Genomic DNA, 26384 nt, shown 5'->3' with positions numbered 1-26384 from the left:
CTGTTCCTATTAATCACACTAATTGCAAATTACTAAGCAATATGCTTAAGAGAAGTTACATTCAAGCATCTAATACTCCTTTTCACATACATGAATAAAGCAATTATGTTATTAAACAGTCAGTCACCAAAGTCGAAAGCATCAGCCAAAAGCAAGTATTATTCCCAAATGACTGCAGAACTTAATTTTTAGTATGCTTATGATCACACCATCAGTGTTTGGAGATGCTATGCTCTGTGCTTCCCATAATAAGCTGCCTCCTTGGACATGAAATTCCACCACACAGCACGGGAGCTGGAGGGTGGAAAAGAGTTAATGCTTTCTGTCCTAAACTGTTCTCGCGCACACACCTAACTATCAACAGCAGGGTGGGGGAGAAGTGGAAGAAAAATAGCAGAGGACAGCTTGTCAAAGCCAAACACTTAATCAGGTGAACAATGCTGGCTTTGTTGGGGATACAGCTTAGAACTTTGGGCCATTAGAACAGTCCAAAGATAGCAAGCCATAATCTACCTCTGCAGGGCACAGCGAAGGGTGGTGTGCTCACTCACATGGCCGGGCACAGACACAAGAAAGAAGCCGAAGAGTGTGACCGTGGTTACAGATTAAATAACTCACAAACCTCTTAGTGTCCTGCTTCCCAATCCTTGTCCCAAAGTCCAGTACACAGGGGAAGAGAAGTGATAAAGGAAAGAATCTCCTCTGAAGTTGTTCCCTTGCTATCCGGAGAACAGCTTATCCACCTGCTCTCAAGTGTCAAAACTTCCCAGTTCTTCTCCTGAGACAAACTTGTCTGATTTTTTTCTTTTTGTGTCCTTTTTTTTCCTTTTCTAAGCAGCCCCTCACATCAAATATTGATTTTTTGCCTTCTCGCTGAGCTGCGTGAGTGAGAAAGACAGAGAGAGAGGGAGAGGGCCTGGACAGCAGAGCATGGCGATTTGATCCTTCCCTTGGCCTGAACTCGCAGCCTGCTTTTACCTGCAGCCCCCAAGTAGTTGCCGGTGCCTCTCTCTCTCTTCTGCGTAAAAAAAAAGGATAAGAAGTGGGCGTCCACATTCCTCCCGGAGAGACACACCTGCATGGGCTTGACCGGAGCAGGCAGTGGCCCTGCCCCCCACACCCAAAAGGAGTGGCAGAACAAACCGTGCCCGCGAGGTAAACTAACACACATGCACTTGCTCACACCCGGCCAAAAACACACACAGCCGCTGAGGCAGAAAACTTGCACGCGGAGCGTACTCATTCCCAGAGAACAGGGTACAGCCGTGCAAATCAGTAATCCTTTCTTCCCTGTTGCGCACTTCTGCTGTAGTGAGCCAAAGCTCTTCTAGATTTAATACCTTTGAGGATGACGGGGCTTATTTAATTGTTCAAGGTTGTTTTTGAAACCCCGAATGGATTTAAAAGGTCTGAAAAAAACTGTACTGTTGTTGTGCAGACTCAATGGATAATGATTCTTCTCTGACAGCAAACAGTATTGTTTATTGATACACATAATGTGAAATCACATTTTCTCACTACTGATTCATTTTGGTGCTGTACTTTACAGAGAAAACAATGTACTGTCCCACTGTGGCTGCATGTGTATTGTTATGACAGTTTTCGACATTTTAAAAACATGCAGCTGTAACGGTCTCAAGAAGCAGAGACATCAGACTGCCTGTCGAGCACTTCTGACATTCTTATTCATCTGTGAAACAGAAATGACAAGAACAATCTCAGGGCTCTCCTGCGATTCAAACATGCTGCTGACTTAGGCATGATGGTGAGCACTGCTGCCCCATAGCTTCAATGTCCAGGGTTAGAGTCTGGTTTCAGTCATCTGTGTGTGTGGAGTTTGCATGTTCTCCCTGTGTTCACATAGAGTTTTTGCCAGGTGTTCCAATTCTCTCCCACCTCCCTAGACATGCTGGCTAGCTTCAATTTGGTATACAGTATGTAAATTGTCCCTTTCTTTGGCCCCTGGTGTCCGTCCAGGGGTGGAGCTCTTGTGTGCTCTCAGGTTTGCTTTGCGACCTATGCTTCTATGATAGGCGCTGGCTAGCTGCCACCCTCACCAGACTGAGAAGTTTTCTGATAATGCATGGATGGAGCTGTCCTCTTGGAAAGTCACTACCGTGCTGGCTAGCTGGATGATGCACTACAGTGTTTCCAGACGGGTGTCTATTTCTGTGATAGTGATGGCTTAACTCTCTGCCTCAGGAGTTGGTTTCATTTCTGGAGCAACACAAAGACGCCACACAAACTAGGTGGACAGAAATTGAAAAAGGCCAGACCATCGTGAATAAGAAAGGTCATGTTTAAAGCCATGCTTTGTCATTGCTGTTAGGGCCTTTGAGTTGGACCGAGAATCCCTATTTCTATTCATGGCACACAATGGCTTTCTGTAACGGAAACGTTACCTTCCGAGTGTGACCGAACTGCAGGATAGATTCTAGTGCTTTACAGCACGGAACACAAACAACATGGAGGAATCTGGAAAGGGGGGCTTTTATCAAAAACACTGGAAAGGGAAAGGATTTCTTTTTCCAAGACAAATAAAAGCTAGAGCCCTGCCCCCCTCCCCCGAGGCAGTGAAGTACCAATCCTTCCCTAAATAAAGCCCTGTGAGGCACTTGTTTTATTTCCCCAAACAGGGCCTTTGTCTTATTAACTACAGCCCATCACACTTCCCTGCAGACTCAAGTGACTCTCACATTTCAGGCTGTGTTCTAATGAATTTCCTTGTCCTCTTCCAGGGCTACCTGGGAGAACATACAAACCCCATGCAGATAGCACCCCAGGTGGGAAGCTGAACCCATTGCAAGGTCGGTAGCAATGCTAACCACTGAGGCACCATGCTTGCCCCAAATGTTAGATAAAATATTAAATTCACGCGCTTTCCTATTTATTTGTTTTAAGGTAGCTCGTTATCTCCCCCCGTATTATCCTACCGCATTTTATGTGCACAACTCTGTTTATCTCAATCTGCACACCACACGCACAGTTCTTGAGTGCTTGTCTAAAAGGCTCTCCGGAAGAGTTCCCCTGACTGCGCGCGGAATACACTTCTGCACTGTAGACACGTACGGATTCAGCCATCGCCATTCAGCCCAAGCAAGCGAAGTTTCTCTGCAAGTGGCTTCTTTACAAATCACTTTCCGTGCCTCGGTATTTCAGCTTTTCACACTTGTTTTCTCCGTTTTAATGTGATTGCTTGACTTTATAATGTAAACCTACCAAAAGCATTAAAATTGCGCGAAGCACACCCTACCCAGTCGCAGAGCGTATTATTCAAATAAAATCAGATCATTATTCACGAATCTCCTAACAATTAGCGGAGGGTGGTATTGCACAATATTGCAAGAATTATGTTGCAGTTTACGTAGGAAGAAAATAATGACGTCAAGACTTTCAATGCCACAGTAGTAAATAATTCAAATTATAGAGACTACTGAGCATTAAACGAACGTTAGGGGATTTTAGAATAGAAGACCAACATTAAGAGAACTACAGCACTATCTACATGGTTTGCTTTGTGACGGTGCTGTATTTTATTACACACTCCCTTGTGTCCTACACACTTTAAAAGGACAAATAATTGTTAATAATTATAGAACGACTATTTAATTTTTTTCCTGTGTAACTGCAAAAATTGTTGCTATTAATCGTAATAAGCCAAGTAACGGCAGCAGGAATAGCAGCAGCAGCAACAAACCAACAAAATAATATAATAATAATGTCTACAAATAATACACAAGTGGCACAAAACCAATTCATTTCAATTCAGCAACGTGCAAACACATGATGTCTTTGCAATATGGAACTGTATCGTTAAATTATTGGTGTAAATACCGTTAGAAGAAAAACGCAAACAGGCGGCAATGCTGTGAGATTTTTCAAAACCACTTGTTTCACTCCAGTGCGTTAAAGAACAACAGCTCGAATAGTGCGCCTGGCGCTGACATTGGATTCGGCTGCACCAGCCTCCCCGGTATTCGAAAACAAAAAGAAAACAGAAAAATAGTTTCTTCTTCATTTTTAACAAGAAAAACAATAAGTGATCATGCAATTCGTCTTTCGCTCCTGTGCGGTAAAGTTCTGACACCGTTCTCCAGAAGAGTGCGCGCATCACATAACGCAGTGCTAGCATTTTTAAAAGCTCATGAAATTCTCAAGACATGATTAAAAAAAAACGTACTTTTAATCAAAGGTATTAACAAATGTTGTCGAGATTACAGTTTAGCATATTTAAAAATTAACTTACTTCACGGCTTGCACAGGAGGATGTCCTGTTTTTCACAAACCCCGATTCTAATCGTCCAGTTAAAGTGTCTGGGGCACTGGAAACGCATTCTTTCCGCGGGGAAGATGGATCTACATTGTGTCAGCGTGAATTATGGCCCTGTCTTCGGGGAAGGTCAAAACCGGTTTGAAGTTTGCAGCCTCTCTCTGCCTGCGCTCTCCCTGAATCCCTCACTCTCTCTCTCCGGCCTCTGCGCTGGGCAACCGAAGTACAATTTCCATGACAATCGGACACGTTCTTAGATCACTGAACTCATTCAATGGTCTTCGTGAGGCTTTGTTTCTGCGCTGGAGTTCAACTCCCAAAAAAACTGCAAGTGCAATAGGCGCCCCTCGCAGCGGCATTTTGGAGAGAGGCGGGAGTACAGAACAGAAAAGGCAAGAAACGGAGAAGAAAAGGTGTTATCTGAAGCTCTGAGATGAAGAATGGATAGTTGGATGAATGCAAGTTGGAAGAATTAATTGTAAGATCAAACCATGCAAATGAAAAAAGAAAGCCCAAAAGTCTTTTTTTAAATTCTTTAGTGTTCTTTAATTCAAAAGTCAAGTATCTGCATTATAGTTTTTAGCCCAGTTTGAAATGTCCAACTGGAAACTCCCCAAACTGCTTCCACGCCAGTAGTGAGACAGGAGGCCTGGCGACAGATGGATGTCACCCAACGATCTAGCCAAATCCTTTGCATGAACCAAGCAGAACACAATCTCAAGAGCTTAAACCTGGTGGATCTCAGCTTGGTTTCAGCATCTGTTCACCATCTTTGTCATTGTGCAACCAAGGAAACTAACTAAAGGCAACAGCCGTAGCAGTTAAGGATGAGGAGTCCACATCAGAGGACTGTGGATGAAAGGTGGTACATTGCTATGGTACCGTCAAGCAAAGTAATAAGGTCAAAGGTTAAATCCATACAAGAGCTCATCTTGGTCTCTGTAGTGTTAAGTAGACTAGAGAGTACATAGCCCCCCACACACCCACCAAGATTGGTCCATCACAGGGATTACCTCCAGCAATGCTGGTCTCCACTTACACAGCTGGGTGGACTGGGACAACTGGGCTACAGCACTTCACTCAACATACAGCAACAGAGTTCTCAATGGAGACTTGAACCCACAGCCTCTATTATATGCCCTGCTATATAAATGGGTCTCCTGGTCATCATTATAAGTCAGAAGTTCTTCTAAATTAATTCATCTGGAAAAACTCAAAGGAAAAGCAAGTTTTTTCTACCAGAGTTAGAAGTCCTAAACCATGAAAAGTACCACAGACTGAAAAGATGGTTTCAGATGATTTATTATTATTTTATGATTATTTCTGATGGTATCACATTTCTTGTTTATTTTTTAAGTTAGCAAATTGTTTTAGTCCCGCAATAAAAATTAGATTTAAGTAATATATTGGAGTGTTACATCAAAAAATGTGAATCCTATTATTTTGGAGTAAATAGGCTTATCTAACTCTTCAAAACATCAGCTTGCAAAATGGGAAAATAAAAAATTAAAACACTCCTTTTTATCAGATAAATATCAAGAGATCTTCATTTGTACAGAACCTTGGGGCACAGACGGAGGAATGGAGGAGGAGGAGAGAGAGAAATGATGGGGAGGAACCAACTAATAAGGAAAACAGAGAGAAAAAAATGTGCAACAAAACCGAGAGCAGCAGATAAGACAGGCATTGCTGGAGAAAGGTTCCGTTTGTTCAAGTGCCATTTTTTCCCTACATTTCTTTTCTGCTATCCATTGTGCAGGAATGGCAAGGGGCTGGGCGTAGGGTGGATCTGATCTGGCACGAGGCCAGTGGAAAGTTACCATCTAAAAATGTTTTGCAGAGCTCAAAGCCAAACAGCCGTCTCCAATAAAAATCCCATTCCACATAGAGAAGATGTGTGTTGAAGCCTGTGGCCATCGACAACCCATTGCTTTCAAAGAAGGAATATAGGAATGGAGGGTAAAGAGGCAACTGTAAGCAGAGATAGCATTAGATTAGCATCGGGTAGAGGTGAAAGGGCAATCCTAAACTCTCCCATCACAGCAAAGCATGGCACAGTCCTTGCCAGAGGTGCCCATCATCATGCAGCTTCTGCTGATTGCCTTCCAGTTCATGTGATTGTAAAGCGTCACCTGGCATCTCCCAGCCTGGAAGGAACACACTCTGTGGCTCCACTTCAGTTCTTCTCAATATGGAATACCAGCAGTAAAATGGACTAGAAAGTCACTGACTTTTATCAAGTACTTGATCCTTTTCATCCTCTGAAGGACTAGTCACAGTCATCAATCACTGCCTGGGCTGGCCTTTGCCCATAAATCAGGTTGACCACAAACAGGAGGAGGTCATTCAGCCCATTGCGGTCACCTGGTTGTATTTCTCGATAGTCTCATAGCCACCATTGGTTAAAATAGAAACACAACTCCCAAGTGAGACATCCACTCGAACCCCCACCCCCCAGTGGAAAGGGACAACGTTTATGAGACATATAGTGTACTATTCATTGCCAGCAAACATGCTACATTTACAAAACTAACCAGCATAAGCGCTGGATAACTTGGGAAACAGATTCCAGACAGACAGGCACTTCAAGCTGGACTCAAATCCAGGACCCTAGAATTTTTAAAGCAGTAGTGTTGCCCACCATTCCACTGTACTGCCCAGTACACCCACGCCAATCCATGTGTCTGCTCAGTACCTTCTAAATTGGGCAGTGCAGCTCACAATGTTGAAATTACATGTCCTGTTAAAACTCACTGAAACAGAGCAATCATCCAGCACTTCTGTAGTATGTGAGCCTCAATACCATAAATATCAGTCTTCTGTATGCTCACCTGATGCAGATCCTGCCTCGAGGCCAGCTTATCAGATAATGATGTGTTCGTGTCTGCTCCATGTGTCTGGCATTGCACTGCATACGTAACATTTCCTGGGTAGGACCAGATCAAGGGCAGTGACAACAGGCATGTTGCCTGCAGCTCACAGCTCCTCTGTGTCAGTGCGTCACACCAATACACAGTGTGGCTGTGGTGGATCTTTAGGTTCTAGAAACAGCTTATTCATTAATGAACTCTCAGACTTTGCTTCTTTGTCCCGTGACCTACTGGCCAGGTGATTGTTCATATTTCCAATGAATGGACTCTTTCAATGATGGTGATACCTGACTGATCTGGGGAGCAGGAAACAAATTTCCATTGCCCAATCCAGAACAATCCCTACATCTCAATCCTATGGAAAATTGTTGGAACTGGAGGAAAGTATTTATAATAATAATAATTAATAATTGCTTACACTTATATAGCGCTTTTCTGGACACTCCACTCTAAGCGCTTTACAGGTAATGGGGACTCCCCTCCACCACCACCATTTAGTCACAGTCTCAGCTGGAGGTAATACTAGTGCAATAATGGAATGGAACTGAGATGTAGATATCAAGATATCATTTTGGGATAATGCTTTTGCCACAGTAATGTACAGGTGTTGCATTTACCCCGTAACTTTTATAGACATTGTGGTATCTACTTATAAAACCAGATATACTTGAACATTCTGGGTTGTACAAGAACAATTTCCTCACTTAAGACTTAAACCCCATTACCTACCAGCAAGGGCTCTGGTGCAAATATTGTAATAGGTGGGTGCAAATTTTGTAATATATTGGGGAACTCAATGTCAAAGTGGATTTGAAAATTCTGCTCAATGGCTTCACTGTGAAAAAACAGCTCATGCACTGGCACATCAGTACACAAAGTTTACTGACATTCCCATACGCTGTGATCTCTCTTCCTTATCAGTGGACAAGTCCTCAAATCCCTTAATGACCTTGTTTTAATATGTTTACAGTTCTTAACAGGAATTACTAAGAAACTAAACCTCCAAGTGACTTTTAGCATTGCTCAATAATTAAAGAGTTCAGGTTTTATCACCTATGCCCTCCCCCCCCCCCACAGAGGTAGATTTTAAAAGGGCAGAGTGGCATTCTGAAAAATATAAAATTTTACTTCTCTACATGTTCTTAAACATAAATATTTCTAAACTTAATGTGAGACTTACAGTACAAGAGTTTACAATGAAGAAAATGACCAGCATATTCATAAGGAAAGAAATACAGGCAATGCTACTTAAAGAGCCAAACTCTTACATTCCTTCTAGACCCAAAGGAAGACTGCACTGATGTTGTTCCTCTTCCCTTATTGATGTATTAATTGGAGACCAGTGATTAAAGGCCCTCAGCAAGGGTGCAATATTAGCTCTGTTATCTGGATGTCATCAGTTCAAACCTGTGCTAAGGCATTAGTCAATGTCTGCTGGGATTCCACAGGCAGCAATGTAAAAGTGGGCTTACACTGGCCACAATGTTAGCCAGGTCTTTGTTGGATCTGCTGTGCATAACAGTCCTTGGAAAAAGCCTGCAAGCATGCAGTGTCATCAGTGAAAGATGCATCACCTGTAATCAGTGCTCACTCTCCTCGAAGGCATTGTGGAGAGTGTCAAAGGATAAACCGGCTTGGACATCTGGGCATCAGATGACTGCATGCAAAGTTCCTCCTTCTCCCAGTGCAGCACAGCGGCTGCAGCAGCAAGACATGACCAGTCTAAACTGCAGAGGAGTAATAAGAACTTTTTAATTGCTCAACAACATCATGCTGAATTAAAAAAGAAAAATTCAGATCAAAACCTAATGTTCCGAGCAATAAAACGGAGAAAAAAAATTGCAACGCAGTCTGGGAAGGAGCCTTTCTCTCCGATTCCAGCCGAAATGGCCTCTCGACCCTCGCTGCCTCAGAACCCGGCGTCTCTTACACCCCGTTAAAGGGAAGCAGATGTGAGCAGGAGCTGCAGGGGAGACAGAGTAAATCAAGTGTCCACCTGGACAGCATATGGCTGAGCTTGTGCTCAGTGGAGTGGAGTGCAGGCTGGCAGGAATACGTCAGATCATATCTAGACAACTCACCTGCAGTCAGATGGGTGGAGTATTGTGGCAACATCTGCATCTACCAGCTGGGATTTTTTGGCAGTAGGGAGGGGAGGGGGCGGGCTGCTTGTATCTTCTTCACCCCACCTGTTGCGTACTTTTTGCTTCTTGGGGAGGGTCCCTTGTGCCTTTTCTCTTTGTGGTGGGTCACAAAACTTATGCAGAAATATCTATGCATTCCACAAGCCACACTCTCACCAAAAGGTTGTAATTAGTGAGAAAAGAACTCCCACCGTGCTAATTCTACCCACCTTCTGTCATAGAGCTGACTGGCTGTTACATTAGGCTCTAGGTCCCTTTTTCCCCTCTTCGCAGATGCCTGTGCTCCTAACATCACAGTTTTGAACGCTCCTTACTGTATGAAGAACAAAATAAAATCACATCACATCACAAATGTATCAAGTACATTGTTGAAAGCCTCTCGAGAAGTTACTTCAGGGTTTAAAAATAAAACTAACTTGTCTCAGTCAAGCATTTTCTCATTTGAACTAGGTAACTTAACACAAAGGTTTACTCCAACAGGGCCGGCTGATTTCAGACACTAGTTTCACAGCTGTTAGTTAGCTCATAATCAGAAAAACTGTTTTGTTTTAATGGACCCTGTGATTTAGGTTTTATAGAGATAGGATTTCTCATGGATTTGTTACTTTGTCAAAGATGATGCCTACAGCTAAAATGCTGCAAATTCCAGGCATGTGTTGCCATTCAACAGAGGTAGGGTTTGGGCACGTACACTAAAGACAAGAGTACAGGCATGACAAGTACATTTCCATGACCACAAGGCAGAAAAGCCTTAATATCATGAAACTGGATACAGGCAGTTCAGAACACTGAGGTTCAAAGGCTGATGATTAACCAACACTTGCACATTGGTCGCTTTGAACACTGCAGTTTGCCAATACATTCTGCACGTCCAGTTTGGAATTCTCAACTCGAAGTTCCACTTTATAAATGAACTATAGTAACAAAAGTGAATAACCCAGTGATACTTAGAATAAAACCTCCTAACTGGGAGGAAAAAAAAAGATGGTGATTTAGGGGGGTATTTATTTGACTGACAGCAGTACCCCTGTCACAACAATAGCATACCTTTCAGTATATGTGTATTATATTTACAAATACGGTCTTAGTGTATGCTGTTCCCACTGCCTCAGCATCTAGGCAATCTCTTACCACAAAAACAGCACTTTGCATGGCTGTCAGACAGCTGGAAAAACATCTTATGCTAAGCTCTTGATTGTAGGGGGCACAAGCACTGGCACATCAGGCTAAGATCAGGCTTTGTGAACAAGCACACTAGAATATAGGCAACCTGAAGTGACAAGCAGGTGAGAATCAACACACTACTAACCAAATCAGGACACATAAAAAACAAGGGGATACCTTTTAATTTAGCAGAAAGACTTTTTAAAGGAGGAAACATTCCATCTACTAGTGCATTTTGTCTGTCTTTTCTGCTTATTGGTAACAAAACATGTCCTGTTAAATGGTAGTATTAATAACATTCTCACCTTCAACTAGGCCTGGAGCATCATGCCTGTTCTAAACCCCAGTCCCGCTGAGATTTTAATTGCTTAGCGAACTGAACCCCTCAATTTAGACATTTCTGCAATTGGATGTTTCTTTAGCTCTTAAAAGAAAGACAGGGCTGGAAATTAGCACCATCCCTGTAATAAATATTGGGTTTCAGAATTCCACAGCAATGTTATAATTACTATATATCTAGGATTTAGGGAATTGAGCCCATGAAAAGCTAAGAATGCTCCACAGAAACACAATGGGATATGACAGAGCATTACTGCATCAGCATAAACCCATCAGACCCAGGTTAACAAATTCAATAAACCACAGAATATTTCTAGAGCTAAACAGATACAAAAAGAAAAAGATGAGTGAGACTGATGAGGATTCCTCTTTTATTCCCACTTAGCCCAATATATATACACAAGAATAAAAAGACTGATTCACAGTTGTGTCATAAAAAGTTCCCAAGAGCAGGAAAGTGCTGTCGCAGTGTCTGTGGTCACCTGAAGTTCTCTGTCAGTTCTTTAGAAATTACAGCATCAAATGCAGAGCAGAAAAAATTACAGCTGGCGATGGAAGCTATCAGACATCACAGCGCGAACAGTCTACCTGGGTCTGCAGAGGTTCAACTGCCATTTTGCCTTGGCAATTGAAGTTGTAGAATGCTACAAAAATATTTTGGGGGTAATACAAAGAATTTTAATGTACATATGGAGCTAAACCTTTTAAGTTCCTCTTAATAGTCTACACCCTACTTCCTACTAGAACAACTGAGACTAATCTGGTTGATTCATGAACTGGATTCCTGTGGTAATTTGACATCAACTGCTCTGTGCAACACCTGGAAACTTATGTTTCCTAAAGAGGAATAAATTACTGCAGGTGTTCCCTTATTCTTTCCTCAAGGGCTGAAATCCAGCAGATTTTCCAGAAGTCTTGAGTGAAAAGGTTAGATTGGTCTGCTTCAGATTCAACAGGACCGATTTACCCATTCCTCTGGCTCAAGACAGTTTGATCCAGTGATTCTGAAATTCTGCTGGAATGCAGTGGCCGCATTGGGGACCTCAGGTTTAAGGTGTTTTATGCAATAGGGCACAGATCTACCAGTGGAAGCTAGAGCACGGACCTTCTCTTTAGACTTCCTTTATTTTACGACTTCCATCAAGACTTGCTACCACAGCAGCTAGATCAGGCAAAAAGCGTGAAGTTTTCCCATGGGAGTTCAGGACATGCGCAGGTTCAGAGTTAAGATTCCAGATTGTCACAGTGCTCCAGCTGGGAACAGGGGAAAGAACGGGAACATTTCCTTTAGTTTTCACCAGGATCAGCAGCAAGCTAGTCCGCACCAACGCTCTGGGATTCAGGCCCCCTTACTGCTTGGCCTTCTTGAGGATGGTTCCCACGGCAGAGATGACCGTGGTCTTGGTGCCACTGGCGGTGGTGGTGACGGAGACGACGCCAGGGAGGGTGGCAGTGGTGGTGAGGATGGTGGGCTGGGCGATGGTCACTGGCACAGCCGAGTCCCACTTGCTCTTTCGCTTCTGGGCCTCTGTAGAGAGTGAAAGAGAGGGATAAAGACACTTACAAGATGGATTTATAGAAAATAAATATATGGATATAATTACAAAAATGTTCTACAGAAATGGGACCCACAAAAGACAATCCTAAAAGAAGCACAAATCCTACTGGCACACAAACTGCTGTTGTCGGAGGCTGATGCTGATGACGAGTGACACCACTGATTTAATGTAAACCCAAGGTACCAGCTGTGCTGCTGGAGAATGTGTGTGTGATTGTGGTCTGGGAGAATTTCTACAGGAACATGCTAGTTAAGCCTTATGGCCTACTTTATCATTATCCAAAAAAGACACTTGAATGTCCTTTTCAGAATGGCAATCACTTCTTTAAAATGGGAAAATTTTATGACGATTTTATTAGGCAGTTCACTTTTATTGTATCATATTTATTGTGTTATGTATTATGTATATATGCAATTTGTTTAGTTTTTAATGCAGATCAAATTGAGAATTTTTTCTTCCTTGTAAAGAAAGAATGGTGAGGAGCAGTTATCAGCCTGCGTTTTTGCCAGCACAGAAAAATCACTTTCACAAAAGTGTCGAATGGAAGGGTTAAGAGAGGAAGGCATTGTGCATAATCTTAAGGTGATATTAATGTTATCTGAGATAATGACACAGTGTGATCAATTCACACCCATCCATAAAACTAGCACTACTGAAAGGACACTACATCCTGTAGTAAAAGGAGTGAAGGAAATCTGTATTCAAGGACAGTACCCCACAATAAACCTCTTGGTTTATGTATTAAATTGTAAACTTCATTCACCACCTTTTCTGAAATTACATAACAAGTACAGTCTACCAACCTTAAAGTGGCTGCTATTATTTTGTTTGTGGTTCCTAGGGAAGGCTCAATAATGCTGGATTGATTTTAAGGCATATAAACTCGGTTATTTCAGACTAACATAGCCCATTATCTTGCTAACTAGTCAAGGGATCTAATCCAGCTACTCAATCAACAATACATCAGAAACCTTAAACTGAAGTTAAATTTTAGGAATCACAGATGTTTTTGTGATAATGTAGAAAGTCGTGTACCTGCAGCGGTGGTGCTGGCAGTGCTGGTGGTGCTGGAGGCGGAGCTGGTGGTGGTTCCCTTCTTGGTGCCCGTCACAAACTCAATCTGAAAGACAGCCATTGCCATCACTGCAGACACAACTGCAAGACTCGCTGTCGCCACTGTAGACACTCAGCTATGTCTCATCTGTAAAACCCGCTGTCTTCACTACAGAAACTCAGCTGTCATATCTGTAGGACTCACTGTCATCACTGTAGGCACTCAGGTGTCACATCTGTAAGATTCACTGTCATCACTGCAGACACTCAGGAGTGTCACCTGTACAGCTGTAAGATTCACTGTCATCACTACAGACACTCAGCTGTGTCATACGTACATCTGTAAAATTCACTGTTGTCACTGCAGACACTCAGCCGCTTCATGTGTACATCTGTAGGTCCCACTGCCAAATGATTTTTCCCCACAGTCAGACATACTGCAGCCAGTGGACATTTATTGCAGCCAGTGGCTGATGGACTGGGCAGAAGCCGAGAGGCCTTGCAGCCAAGCGCCCTTTTCTCAGTGTGGTTCAACAAGACATCCAAGAGGTGAATTTTACACTCTGCAAACAATTATCTTTTGCATCCCTTGGATCAGATAAAGTGCTTCTGTTTGTGAGGACACACCCATGGTTTGAAGTCTGTTCACTTTTATTAACCCGAAGATGTAAGCTTTAATCACTAATCAACTGGAATGTTCTCTGGTGTTTAAACACCCTCTTATACAGCTCTGTGAGCAAACTGATGACTCAGCATGTCATTAATAGGGGAACTGTTGAAACCTGCTGCGGCAGGGTTTATCATTTAATTTGGATGACATCGTATTGATATAAAACAGTTACTAGGAACCTGCTGAGACCTGTGCCTTTCCCTCAGACAACAAAATAAAGTCTGATACCCTGGTGTCAATATAGAAAGTCTTAATATGTCTAAATGTGGTGCTAAAAGTCCCGTCATTCCAGTGAGTTTCAAAGCAGATTAATGGATACAAGTCCTCTCATGCCCCATCACGTTTAATGAGAGTAAAGAGTAAAGCAGATGACTTTACGGACTTCATGAACAAAGCAGTTGTCTCCTCACGGCTGTTTTGCAGAGGAAGTTTCTAAACTGTCCTGGAACCCAAGTCAGTACTCCGCTGCATGGAGCGTGCAGCCTGAGCTACCCACAGAACACCTCCAGCCTTTGTTTTCACCTGCACTTTCTTACTCTGTACTTGCGATTGGTTCCTGCCAAGCCAGTTCACAAGCACTATCTTTCAGGAAAGAAAAGCATAAATGGAACTGAATAATTAGTTATCCTGCCTAGCTTGATCTAATTCTCTTTAATCACGGAAGCACAACATTTTAGGGGAACAGTTCAAAAACTGCTAATGTGTAAATGTGCTGCTCAGCTTAGCACAGTAACTCCCATATGTGTGAGAAGGATGGGATCCTGTGCTCGCTCTCTAGTCGACCTGTCATTTGACACATGAATAGTGATTTACAAGAAGGCTAGCAGTGATAGATGCGATGGGATTCTTACAGACAACACCACAAGCTTTCAGGTGCTTGGCCAGGTCCTGAAGATTGCTGCTGTGCAGAAAGCTGAGCACACCCTGACCAGCCCAAGGCCTGTGCCTGCCAGTCTGGGCTGCACTTGGCTGATACTTGGGAATTCCCAGTCACAGTCTGGTAATGACATGGCTCAGGTGAAAGCAGCCCTGTGCTTTCTTAAGATTCCAGATTACAGTTATCGAACAGAAAATGAAAGGGCATATTTCTCACCCATTCTAGTCTGTCCAAGACCTGCACTAAACACCAGCCACCTTCCGCAGACACCCTCTGTCTCTTACACGAATTAACCGGAATACCTTACCCTTCACTGAATTAAAACATTACTGAAAATTAAGTATAGTTTAATAGCAAAAAATAATGGACAAACACTTAAATTATTTTAAGCAGTGGGATAGCACGGTGAAGTGGTGTTTTCCTTTCAATTAAAGACATTTGGGCTGAGTTTGACTGGCTGCTCTGATTTGCCCTTTATTTCCATGGTATCTCCATGGACATCCAATGGACTGACATGTACGCTGTGTCCTGCGTCCTGTCTTATGAACTATGCTTCTACCTGAATGGCAGCAACTCTCAGCAGGATAAGAGACTTTCCGTTAATTTTCAGTCCACTTTTGAAAATGAAAACTAGTTAAATGCGAGGCTGCAGTTTTCAACCTACTATACCATACTCTGAGCTGCTATTAATTATCACGTGAATAGCTGCTACATTGCTCGCAGATCACAGCTATGTCCAGCAGAAGACTAATGTTCTCTGTTCTGATACATGCATCGCTTTAATCAGTTTTGTTTATTGCATATGGAAGCTGTTAAAGCTCGCAAAACTGCTCAATGCTCTGTTTTTACAGAAAACAAACTGGTCCATGCAAATATCCAATGCATATACAAATTACAATTAACTCCTCTTCAAGCACAACCGTTTTGCCTTTAAAACCCATGATCCCAATTCCAGGAGATCAGGAGATACTGCTGTGTAACTGGTAATAGGGTGTGATAAATACGGGCTTGTACATGCCAGTCTTTGAGCAACAACTACTTACTTGGCAATAAAGAGAGCATTACTTGATTCATACAAGATTCACCTAATGGGCCAAGGAGATGAGTTTTGTTTTTATCTGGGCCGATGTGACCAGCAAGAGGGAAAACCGCAGTTTAGTACTTCACTGCAACAGTCTAATTCACAAGGGCAGGCTTCGGATCAAGAGCATTCTGAGGCGATTAGTCATCGTCAGTCCCACTGCTCCAATTATGACACATAACGGACACTTGATTTTCCTAAAGGCTTGGCAGTTTCGTGAGAAGCTCCAGGGAGATATTCATGGGTTGGGCTTCAGGGCACTACACTGCACTGGCCACTCCAAGAGGAGAGTGGGCCTCAGAACAATCGGTCAGTCTGCAGTCCCAGGAGGCGTGAGTTATGACACAAATACCAGCTTTACACTAAATTCCAAAGATAAAGAGGATAAGAGGCCATACTAGCACATTTCCAGCTTGAAGAAACTTAGCATGGCAACATATACAAATAACAAAATGCTATTACTAGCTATTACTAAACCAGTTGAATTTGGTGAATATTGAAGATCATAACCTATTTGTTTTTTTTAAATTCTAGGATAAGCTGTGAGATTCTCTAAACGATTTAATGAATAAAAGGCAGAATATGAACTTTTTAAATTTAATTTAGAGTTTAATGATACATGCTAGCTTCAGTATTCATTTCTACTTAAAAGAAAAAGTTTCTTGTAATCCAAATATTTCTCCTCAATTTTCAGATAATAATAATTAACAATAATTGCTTACACTTATATAGCACTTTTCTGGACACTCCACTCAAAGCATTTTACAGGTAATGGAGACTCCCCTCCACCACCACCAATGTGCAGCCCCACCTTGATGATGCGACGGCAGCCATAGTGCGCCAGAACGCTCACCACACATCAGCTATCAGTGGGGAGGAGAAAAGAGTAATGAAACCAATTCATAAATGGGAATTATTAGGAAGCAATGATTGGTAAAGGCCAATGGGAAATTTGGCCAGGACACCGGGGTTACACCCCTACTCTTTTCAAGAAACACCCTGGGATTTTTAATGACCACAGAGAATCAGGACCTCGGTTTTACATCTCATCCGAAGGACGGCACCTTTTTTACAGTATAGTGTCCCCGTCACTATACTGGGGCTTTAGGACCCACATACACCGCAGGGTGAGTGCCCCCTGCTGGCCCCACTAACACCTCTTCCAGCAGCAACCTTAGTTTTTCCCAGCAGGTCTCCCATCCAGGTACCCAGGCTCACACCTGCTGAGCTTCAGTTGGCTGCCAGTTGTGAGTTGCAGGGTGATATGGCTGCTGGCGAGAGATCATGTCATTGAACAAGATGGCTGATTTTGCTGTGCATACAACAGAAAACATTCCGGTCCAAAAATGCTCACAAGGGACAGAGGCGGTGGGAAGGAGAGACACCCACCTTTGTGCGCTCCTTCTTGGCCTTTTCCAGCTTGTCCATCTCAACCTTCTGGGCTTTAGCTGCAGGTAAGAGAGACAGAGCATCAACAAGACTGTAACACCTTAAATAAAATAAGGACCTTTAAAAAAGAATAAGGATTAATGAAACGTTATAATCAATAATCAAAAGATTAATGAAACGTCTTGCAATAGTGTCCCAAAACACTAACAAGATAAACAAGCTGCAAGGATTGATTAAATTTGCTTGTGATGGAAGTATAAGAATGAAATTCACCTGGAACAACAGACTCAGACATACCCAGGTACTAAGGTGTTATGCATTAGGTATAATCAGACACAAAACTAATTTAAACTTGAATGGTACTGTAAAAAAATACCTGAAAATCAGGGAGAAGGGAATTGCTCTATTAATAGATAACTGCTCTGAAAAGATCTGAATTTACCACTACAATAACAAGAAATAGGACAGGTTACACTGTACCTAAAGCCTCATAGTAAGAGTCTTCTGACCAACCATGGGGGTCAAACATGTCCTGTGTGAGAAGAGAAACCATTACAGGAAAAGCCAAAGAAAAGCACTTTTGTAATACTGTACTCGTGTGAATGTTTCAGACTGACCACAAACCAAACCACTAACCAGTGACATAAAACTCATTTTAAGATGGCAAAACGTTTAGAACAAAAAAAAACTATAGTTTTACAGGTTCACAAAATAAACCACCTCCCACTTGACTTTTTACAGAGGATTAGCTTTATAACAAACCTACACTTGAGAAGAATAAAAAATTGCAGATACCATGGGGCTGCACATGCTTGAATGTTGGTCTCATTGCAGAGTCATGTGTGGTACAACTGATTTCAACAGAATATCACAGATCTGATAAGACATTTAACGACAGTCTCCAGACGAACATGACGAATCTGGCACAGTTTGTGTAGCTACAGACACAGTATTGCTCACCCTGAAACCTTATCAGTCAGTTCAATAGGTCAAAATTTTTACATAATATAGTTACTCAGCTTTGGAAAACCACCTTGTTTTTGGTGGAAAACCTGAGAGAATGTCCCCTCAAAGACTGCTACTCCTGACAGAGAGACAAAGTGGGGATTTCTTCACAATGTAAATGATTATTTTTTAGAAACCACACACCATTAAATAGTGCAAGAACTATTTGTTTCAAGTCCATCACCCTGTGTGGGAGTTTGGTTTCAGTGGAGTGTAGAACAGTAAACTGAATGCCCCCATGAAGTCAGGAATACGTGCCTATGTAAGTTTGTGTTTGAAATTAGAGCCATGACAAAACATCACATTTCTATGGGTGAACAACCCATTTCCACATTTTTCTGTGATAAATGTAACATCTAAAATAGATGAGCAATCCAACACTCATTTTAATCAAACACATTACAAGATTACAAGGAGTGCCAATTAAACATTATTCACTTGTGAATGAAAAAGCTCCAAACTCTAAGCACATCACACAACCTCAAATGACCAAACTTTTTCTTCATTGCTTCACAAGTGGCAGGAGTTGCCAAAATAAAAAAAAAAACTGATTTGAAAGGGCTGACAGTGAGACAGCATCACCTCCACATGCCTCACCTTAGGGTAGTTTGTGCCCAGTTCATCAATGCCACAGTACTGGATCAGCTTCTCATAAATACTGCAAATACAAAGCAGAAACCAGGCCCTTGACCATGAGGAAAGATGCACATCAGATGTTGCTAACATGAGTATTTAAGTATATACTGCAATACACAATGTCTCTGACAACTGTTTGTATTGAATCAGAATTAGATTTTTCCTTTACCGGAGAGACTTTAAAAAGCAGTTTTGTCAAAAACATGACAGCAAGATGATGTGAACTGACAACCTATTGTTTGTAATCCTCCTCATGTGGTGTGTTCTGGGTGGGGACCCGACTGGAATGTAAACCTGAAGAACTGCTGCTGGATGTTTCCCTGAATTATGAGCCCTTTGGTGGCAAAAATCAACAGAGAGGGCAATGTAAGTATCTTCAGGCCAAATATCCTGTTTCTGATTAAGTGCAAAACTTCTTTTCAGATGAAAACGGATCAAGTAATACATAGTGTATGCAGTGCTTGTATCAGTGGGCAGCAGTCTCACATGATGTGGTTTCTAGGGCATGCTGGGAAACGGGCTGGCAGAGATGGTAATTAGCAGGTACCTGGGGTTCCGGAACTCCTTCTTATTCTGGATGTGGCTATTGGTGTCGAAGTCACCATGAAGCTTCCGCTCATACAGCTTCTGGATCTTCTCCTGGAAGATAGGGAGCAGTTATAAGCCCGCCAACTGAAGAAGGGAGAAAATCGACAATCCACGCTTGGTCCGATATCTACAGCAAACATCTCCTCATAAAAAGAAACAGTCACATAATGCCAAAATCATAAATCCAGATCTTTGCTCCCCCATTTCTGTTTATCTGCACCAGCTGAACCGTGAGTTGTGAAGTACAATTTTATAGACTTATTCTCACAGTATTCGTGTTCACATCTCAGGAACTGTATTTTATGTAGGGTCAGTTCTGAGACTCACTGACTCTGCAGACCATCACTTTCATTCTGCTGCGAGTTCAATTTTCTCACGCTTCTTCCAATTCAGGGTTGCTGGGAAGCCGGAGCCTATATTGGCCAGCAATGATCGCAAGGCGGGATACACCCTGGACATGACACGAGTCCATCACAAGGCAAACCGACCCTGGTGTGAGCGTGCATATGTCTATTTTCCTTGAAGCCAATTAACCTACCAGTATGTTTTCTTGATTGTGGGAGGAAATGGGAGTACCCAGAGAAAACCCCTGCAGACACAGGGAGAACATACAAACTCCACGCAGACAGCACCCCAGGTCCAGAATTAAACCCAGGGCCCAAGTGCTGCAAGCCAGCAATACTTACCACTGCAGGAAACTCACCAATTCAAACTCATAACCAATTCAAATTTTAAAATGATCAGAAAGTCTTGAGACATCTCTAAAAAAAGTATAATCTCAATTTTTCTATTCCATACCCAGCCAAACTGGTATCACCACTTGTGTCTTTAGGTCTACATGAAGCCTTTACGTTACAAGGCTGATGACAGGCTGCTCTGACACCCACCCAGTGAGCCATTCATTCGTTTTGATAGACTACTCTGCAGACATTTACAGAGATTGGAGGACTGGCAGCTCCTTCACGGAGGTCATGACAAGCCTCACAAGCTGTGCTGCCTTGTTCCTAATACTTGTGAGAGGAACGGTGTTGTACTAAAAAACATTCGTACAATAAGTTGTTTAGTAGGCATTCCTATCCAAACTGGGCAAGACAATAAGATAAATAAATTAACTACATATCAACAACTATGACTGAACAGTTATTTTTAGAAGGATTTTGGTTTGTAATTATATCTATATGACAGTCAGTGGCCTTTTCTCTTGACTGATAGGTCTACTGGCATCCTGTGTATATACATATAAAGCCATAAAGCTTATGCTTGAATTATTTTCTTGCTCTGTTTCCTGGACTAATGCCTCATCATTTAAATTTGTTCCCCTTACAAAATGAGACATCATCTCTCTAAAGCATGTATTTTGGACTATTCACACCCTTGTGATAGGGATTTGTTTCAGGACAATCAGCTTTTTTGGTTTCTTACAGACATGATCCCCCAACACAGATGCCAGATTGCTAGGTACCTTCTTGTTTTCTGCAGAAAACTTTCAGCAGTTTCAAGGTTAGTGTTTGCACTAGGCTGACCCCAAACATGGTACTGCATTCTGGGTAGGGTGCTGTGAAAGAGGCTATTGTGCTTCCACTGATTTTAATACCCGAGGGCAATATTTGACAGCCAAGCTCAAGAGATCTCTAGGTATACGTAATATTCTCCTCTTTAAGAAATATGAAATACTATCCTCAAAAGCTAGCTTTAAAAACAGCATTTTTGTCTTCTGAGCACTCAGGAACACTCAAATTTTAAACGTTACCAGCTTTTAAATAGTTTATATTTCCAAATATAAGAACAGAAAGCTTCCTTCCCTTGTTAAAGGGGAACTGCTGTCCTAATTTCTCAGACTGGTTAGTAAATCTTGGTAACAAAATAAATTCATTGATGGTATAGAAACATTTTCCAATTTCCAATTAAGCACAAAATCATGAACATTTGTGCAATCCCCTGGTGTCACCATGGGCAAGCATTTGTGCGAATTATGAAGTGATGCAGTACCTTCCTGCTCACTAGTGACTGTAATGACTAATGTGATACGATGTATGGGCAAATAAGTACAGGCTGTGCAGCAGATATTTCACTGCAGAAATGTTCCAATGTGATCTGCCTGCAGAGTTAACAAATAAGTCGTATTTGTCGGCAAAACAGTTTCAAAGACGAAAATGTGCACGTGTCTTATGCCTCCAGACCACAGGAAAAGGGTTCGTACCTTTACACTCTTCCATTAGGCTGAGCAACAGAGGACATGAAAATAAAATCTTTACTGAATTTAAAGGCACCTATACTAGATGGACTGATTATGTGATCTTTAAAAAGAGCAATATGAATGGGGTTAACTGGGTTTAAAGCCATGTGTACCCACTTTGATAAGGAATGCTCTCCCTCTTATTCATAAAGGGAAATCTACAACAGTTGAACTGAAAGGTCCAGAATTGTCATACAGTACACACATAACGCACATTTAAAGCAGTGATCAGCATCATTTAAAACTGAAACCCTTTGCAGGCACCTGTGAAGCTCAATTTGCACAAGCTTCTTGTTCAGAGCAAGGTATAACCAGCACACCAGAGCAGTGGCTTTAACTTCAGCTAGGTTATTACCACACAACTGTGATCTGAACTGGCCATGCTTGACTCACATTTGGCCAGAGTCATTGGCCAGGCGCCTGCATGTTTGCATTGCTATAAGAAGGAATGTCCAGTCTGCCCCCTGATACCTCAGCACTCGCATGAGTGTGAATCACAGTGTAGCTTCAGAAAATGGGCCATGTGCCCATGTGTCAGAACGAAGGATGCAGCGCAGCATATAAATGGAGATGCCAAACAGCAGCGGAAAGAGACTAATAGCAATTGCTGATTCTAAATTTAATCAAAACAAACAAACGTCTTCCTTTAAGATCTGACTTCAGCTATGGAAAGATCTCTCTCGGGGTGGAAGGGGAAGTTAATCAGAGGCGCACATAGATCAGAAGAAGAATCACTCAAGAATATATATGGAGCAATAGAAACAAAAACATCAGGGAACTGAAAAAACAGGAAATTTCAATTGCTGCACACTTCTCCGCTAGAAGGGTAACCATGACAATTTGGAGTTGCTAGTTCTGTACTGCAAAACTCCGAAAACAATTCCTATACCCGCCCTTCCTTTCTGTATGGGTGTTCCTGTTCATCTTTGACAGGATATTAGTCATAAAGATTAGATTGCTACGCCAAGTCATAACACTGAGGTGTTCTCCTATACTGCTCTCGCAGAAGCTCCCTAGGAAGCGCAGTTCATTACCGACTGTGAGCTACCAAACATCCAGGATACGTACTCAGCTAGATGTCTTAAGAAGTTCAGGTCCATTCTCAAGGACCCCAGTCTCTCCTACCGTCCGGTGGACGGTATCGAAGCATTCGGCCAAAGACTAACAGATTTCAGAACAGCTTCTACCTCCAGGCAATAAGACTGCTAAACAACCAAGCTGCAGTTACTTCAGCAAATCACCCGTAATGGCTACATGGACATACAGTTTTCATTGTATTCAGCATACTGCACTACTTGGTTGCATACACCCTGGACACATACTGTAGCAGCTCTATACTGAGCTCTGTCTGAGATTCTTTTATTCAATTTCTATTGCACTCTTATGTATTATTATGTAACCTTATTTTGTCACTTTTATTTTGTGATTTTTACACCCCCCAGTGAGCTCGCAGAAAAGACAAGTCATTGCCAGCAACTACTGCTGCAAGCTGTATTGTTTTGCATTTGATAAAAAAAAACTTTGATTGATTGATTCAAACAGAATTGAGTTCTGCAGAGATTAGGGGAGAAAACAGAGCTATGACAAATGGCACAGTAATGGCATGTATTTAGTGACAGATCAAGAACACTAGTCTTTACAGAATTCTACAAACACATTAATAATACCCCAACAGAGAGGTGGCTGCTCAAAAGATAAGAACAGCAGCTTATATATATATTTTTAACAATGCTTAAAAAAAACTGATTTTATTGTCTTTATGACATAAAACCATAACTGGTGAAACATAGGTAGCTGCAATAATTATCTTCAAACTTAGTGTACAGGCACTGCACCAGTGCAATTTAAAAAGACCTACAACTAGAATTTGGATAAAATTCTGTTAAAAGGCAGGTAAGAAACAAAATCCATCCTGCAGAACGTAACATTGGATGTCACCAGGTCTGTAAATACCCATCCCAAATCAGCACCTTTAATGAAACATTTATGATCTTCAGCACAACCACCTCAGTAGTATAACATATGAAGTGACTGACTTTACCACTGACTTTAACTGAATAGCAAAGAGATCAAAGATTGCCTAATCCTGATAGCATTCCTGGTTTCTAGAACAAAGTGCGCCTGTAAATCTCACTTTGGCACCGCCAGCCAGACGCACATTATTGCTTCTTGCTTATCTGTGCTGTGGTAGTTTAAAGCTCAGTGCAATCTGAATTTCTCACACTTAAGATCATGGCTGTATCCTGAGGAATCTGCTAGTCTGGCCTGGGTACATCTGCGGCGGAACACACATCGCACGCCAAGTGTACTGATCTCAAGGATTCATGCAGATGTCGGCACACTCCTCTGTCTTCTCAATGCAAAACAAAGATTAGAAAACGTATAATGTAGAAAAAACAGTGTAGTTAGTTATTACCACCTCTACAAAGATTACATTTTTTTTTATATAGAGTATGTAAAAGTGTTTTTAACACATTTGTCCATTACAGTAATAAACTGTGTACAATGTCAAAATTTTTTTAGAAATTTAAAAAAACTAAAGTTTTTGATAAAACCAAAATTAGCATTATGTAATTTGTTAATGCGATAGTGAAGTATTACAATTATTTATTTTTCCTTAGAATTTGCAGAAATTTTACAGTAAAATTTTACCTGGTAATTACTAATGCTTTTGTAATAACAGTAACAGATTAATTTGCACCTTGAAGATATCCTACAGTTGTGGCAATAATTTTACAGTGCTATCACATTATTAAATAAAACATTTAAAACAGATGTTTTACATCCTAACACTGAATTCAAATATTTGGCACAACATCACTTTCCATTAATTAAAAACTATAGCTGTACTCAAAAAACAAATCTAGGTGATAAATTCTGGTATGTATTAGTCTTTTGCTTTCTGAAAACAGGAAGATATGCAAATATCTGATGACTATGCATAATCAGAGTATATTTCATAAGCTTTAATATTGCGCAAAACAGGATACAGTTGTTTATTTAATGAATCAGAAATGAATCAACTGTTGAACAAAAAAAAAAATCAATATTAAGATCAGAACTGTTCTGTTGGACTAAGCACTTCAGTATTTCTGTAGCTCTGAGTCACGTTAAAACTTGTAAATTACAGACCACACAACATTAAGGCATTCACGTACTTTCAAAAAGCAAACTAAGGAAACATATTTGCCTACAAGCAGTTTCCTAGAAAAACAATCTGATTATAGCTTTCTTGATATAGACTTGTTGAAACTGAATGAAACTTAAGGGCTATGATACAGAACCTCAGAATGGAATATTCATCAACCGCTGTTAAGATCTTTTTTGCATACTTGTACACATTTAAACTTCCTGCTTTTTTCAAGCATTCTATGATTCTGTACATTACCCCTAATTCATGAAACCTGTGTAGTACCATTAATATAGATAATTTAACATAATATAGAAAACTTTCAAACCACCGTGCTGATATTTCAAAATATCATACAGGAAGGTGTGAAACGGAGTGTGCACATCAAACTTGTCTTCCATTCTATGATTAATATTCAGCTATAATGTTTCACTTTTTATCTATGCATTAAGAATCAGTTATGACATTTCAATAAATATTTGAAAATGTATAAATAATTTAAATTATTCCTACATGACATTTTCTTACAGACTATATAAATTCACAGGAACAAGCAATAGGTTTATTCCATGCTGAAAAAAAGAAGAAAAAAAACCAACGTTTAGGCCGTGGAGCCTTCTTCAGGTGTGAGCCGACACCTAAAGAAGGCTCCACAGCCGAAACGTTGTGTTTTTTACCCACCTGAACTATATAAATTCACTTCACATTACCCATGTTTATAAAACTAAGTCATCACTGACAATAAAACAAGCAGGAAGCTTTAAAATTATGTGACAGCGGTTTAGAAAATGTTCTGCACCGCTGTGGGGGAGATATCATTTTTAGTTATGTGTCATAACAGCATATCAGTCTTCAAATAATAGTCCTTACTGCTGGCATTACAAAAAGTATGAAACAATTTAGCAATCATGCAGGAATGTTATGGGAGAGTAGGCTTATAAGTTAATTTATTCAACAAATGAAACCGATTTAAAACATTTAAGATTTTCACAGCATTGAAATCACTTGACTCAAAAGGATACATGGGCATACAATAACACAAATCAGATAAAACACATTCAGAATCTAAATTTTACATAGTTAACTGGTACAATAATAGTTCCCGTGTAGCTTCTATACCTCAATTTAAAGGAAGAAAACCTGATTTCTCAATGGGAAATTCTCAACAAGCAGACTGTGCCTGATAAGCACAGGCCTGAGCAGAATTCTCCAGATTGCTCTGCCTGGTGCACAGAAGACTCCAAGATCAGAGACTTTCTTTGTGCCCTACACTGGTTCTAGGAGGAGTTGAGATCTTGATAGGTACCATGTCATAAAACAATCAGAGACCTCCAATCAGCACTGCCCCTCTGGTTGCGGGCCATGTTGCCAGT

General features: G+C 41.2%; 2 protein-coding genes across 8 annotated transcripts in view; both read right to left on the bottom strand.

Annotated features, from left to right (window-relative positions):
• itgb4 (integrin, beta 4) overlaps positions 1-4332 on the bottom strand; it is a 48721-nt gene extending 44389 nt beyond the window's left edge. For 2 of the 3 annotated variants that reach the window (XM_088926590.1, XM_088926587.1), the window contains exon 1: positions 623-916. The gene's annotated coding sequence lies outside the window, so the exon portion shown is untranslated. Of the gene's footprint in view, positions 1-622; positions 917-4246 lie in introns of those variants that run through there. The other variant, XM_088926589.1, reaches the window with a different exon arrangement.
• A 4543-nt stretch (positions 4333-8875) lies between these two features.
• sap30bp (SAP30 binding protein) overlaps positions 8876-26384 on the bottom strand; it is a 39007-nt gene continuing 21498 nt past the window's right edge. The window contains exons 6-14 of one of the 5 annotated variants that reach the window (XR_016093750.1): positions 19605-19696; positions 19019-19079; positions 17897-17948; positions 17417-17475; positions 17248-17298; positions 13382-13466; positions 12141-12315; positions 9494-9597; positions 8876-9103 (exon numbers count right to left, since the gene is read on the bottom strand). Coding sequence is in view for 2 of the 5 variants with exons in the window: in XM_088927557.1 (XP_088783683.1) it covers positions 12137-12315; positions 13382-13466; positions 17248-17298; positions 17417-17475; positions 17897-17948; positions 19019-19079; positions 19605-19696 (579 nt within the window). In the remaining 3 variants the exon portion in view is untranslated. Of the gene's footprint in view, positions 9104-9493; positions 9598-11144; positions 12316-13381; positions 13467-17247; positions 17299-17416; positions 17476-17896; positions 17949-19018; positions 19080-19604; positions 19697-26384 lie in introns of those variants that run through there. The other 4 variants (XR_016093751.1, XR_016093752.1, XM_088927557.1 and 1 more) reach the window with 4 other exon arrangements.

The sequence above is a fragment of the Atractosteus spatula genome, chromosome 11 (assembly GCF_055471065.1).
Source record: "Atractosteus spatula isolate fAtrSpa1 chromosome 11, fAtrSpa1.hap1, whole genome shotgun sequence".
In the NCBI taxonomy this organism is placed as follows: domain Eukaryota; kingdom Metazoa; phylum Chordata; class Actinopteri; order Semionotiformes; family Lepisosteidae; genus Atractosteus; species Atractosteus spatula.
This window is presented reverse-complemented; position numbering and strand designations above follow the sequence as displayed.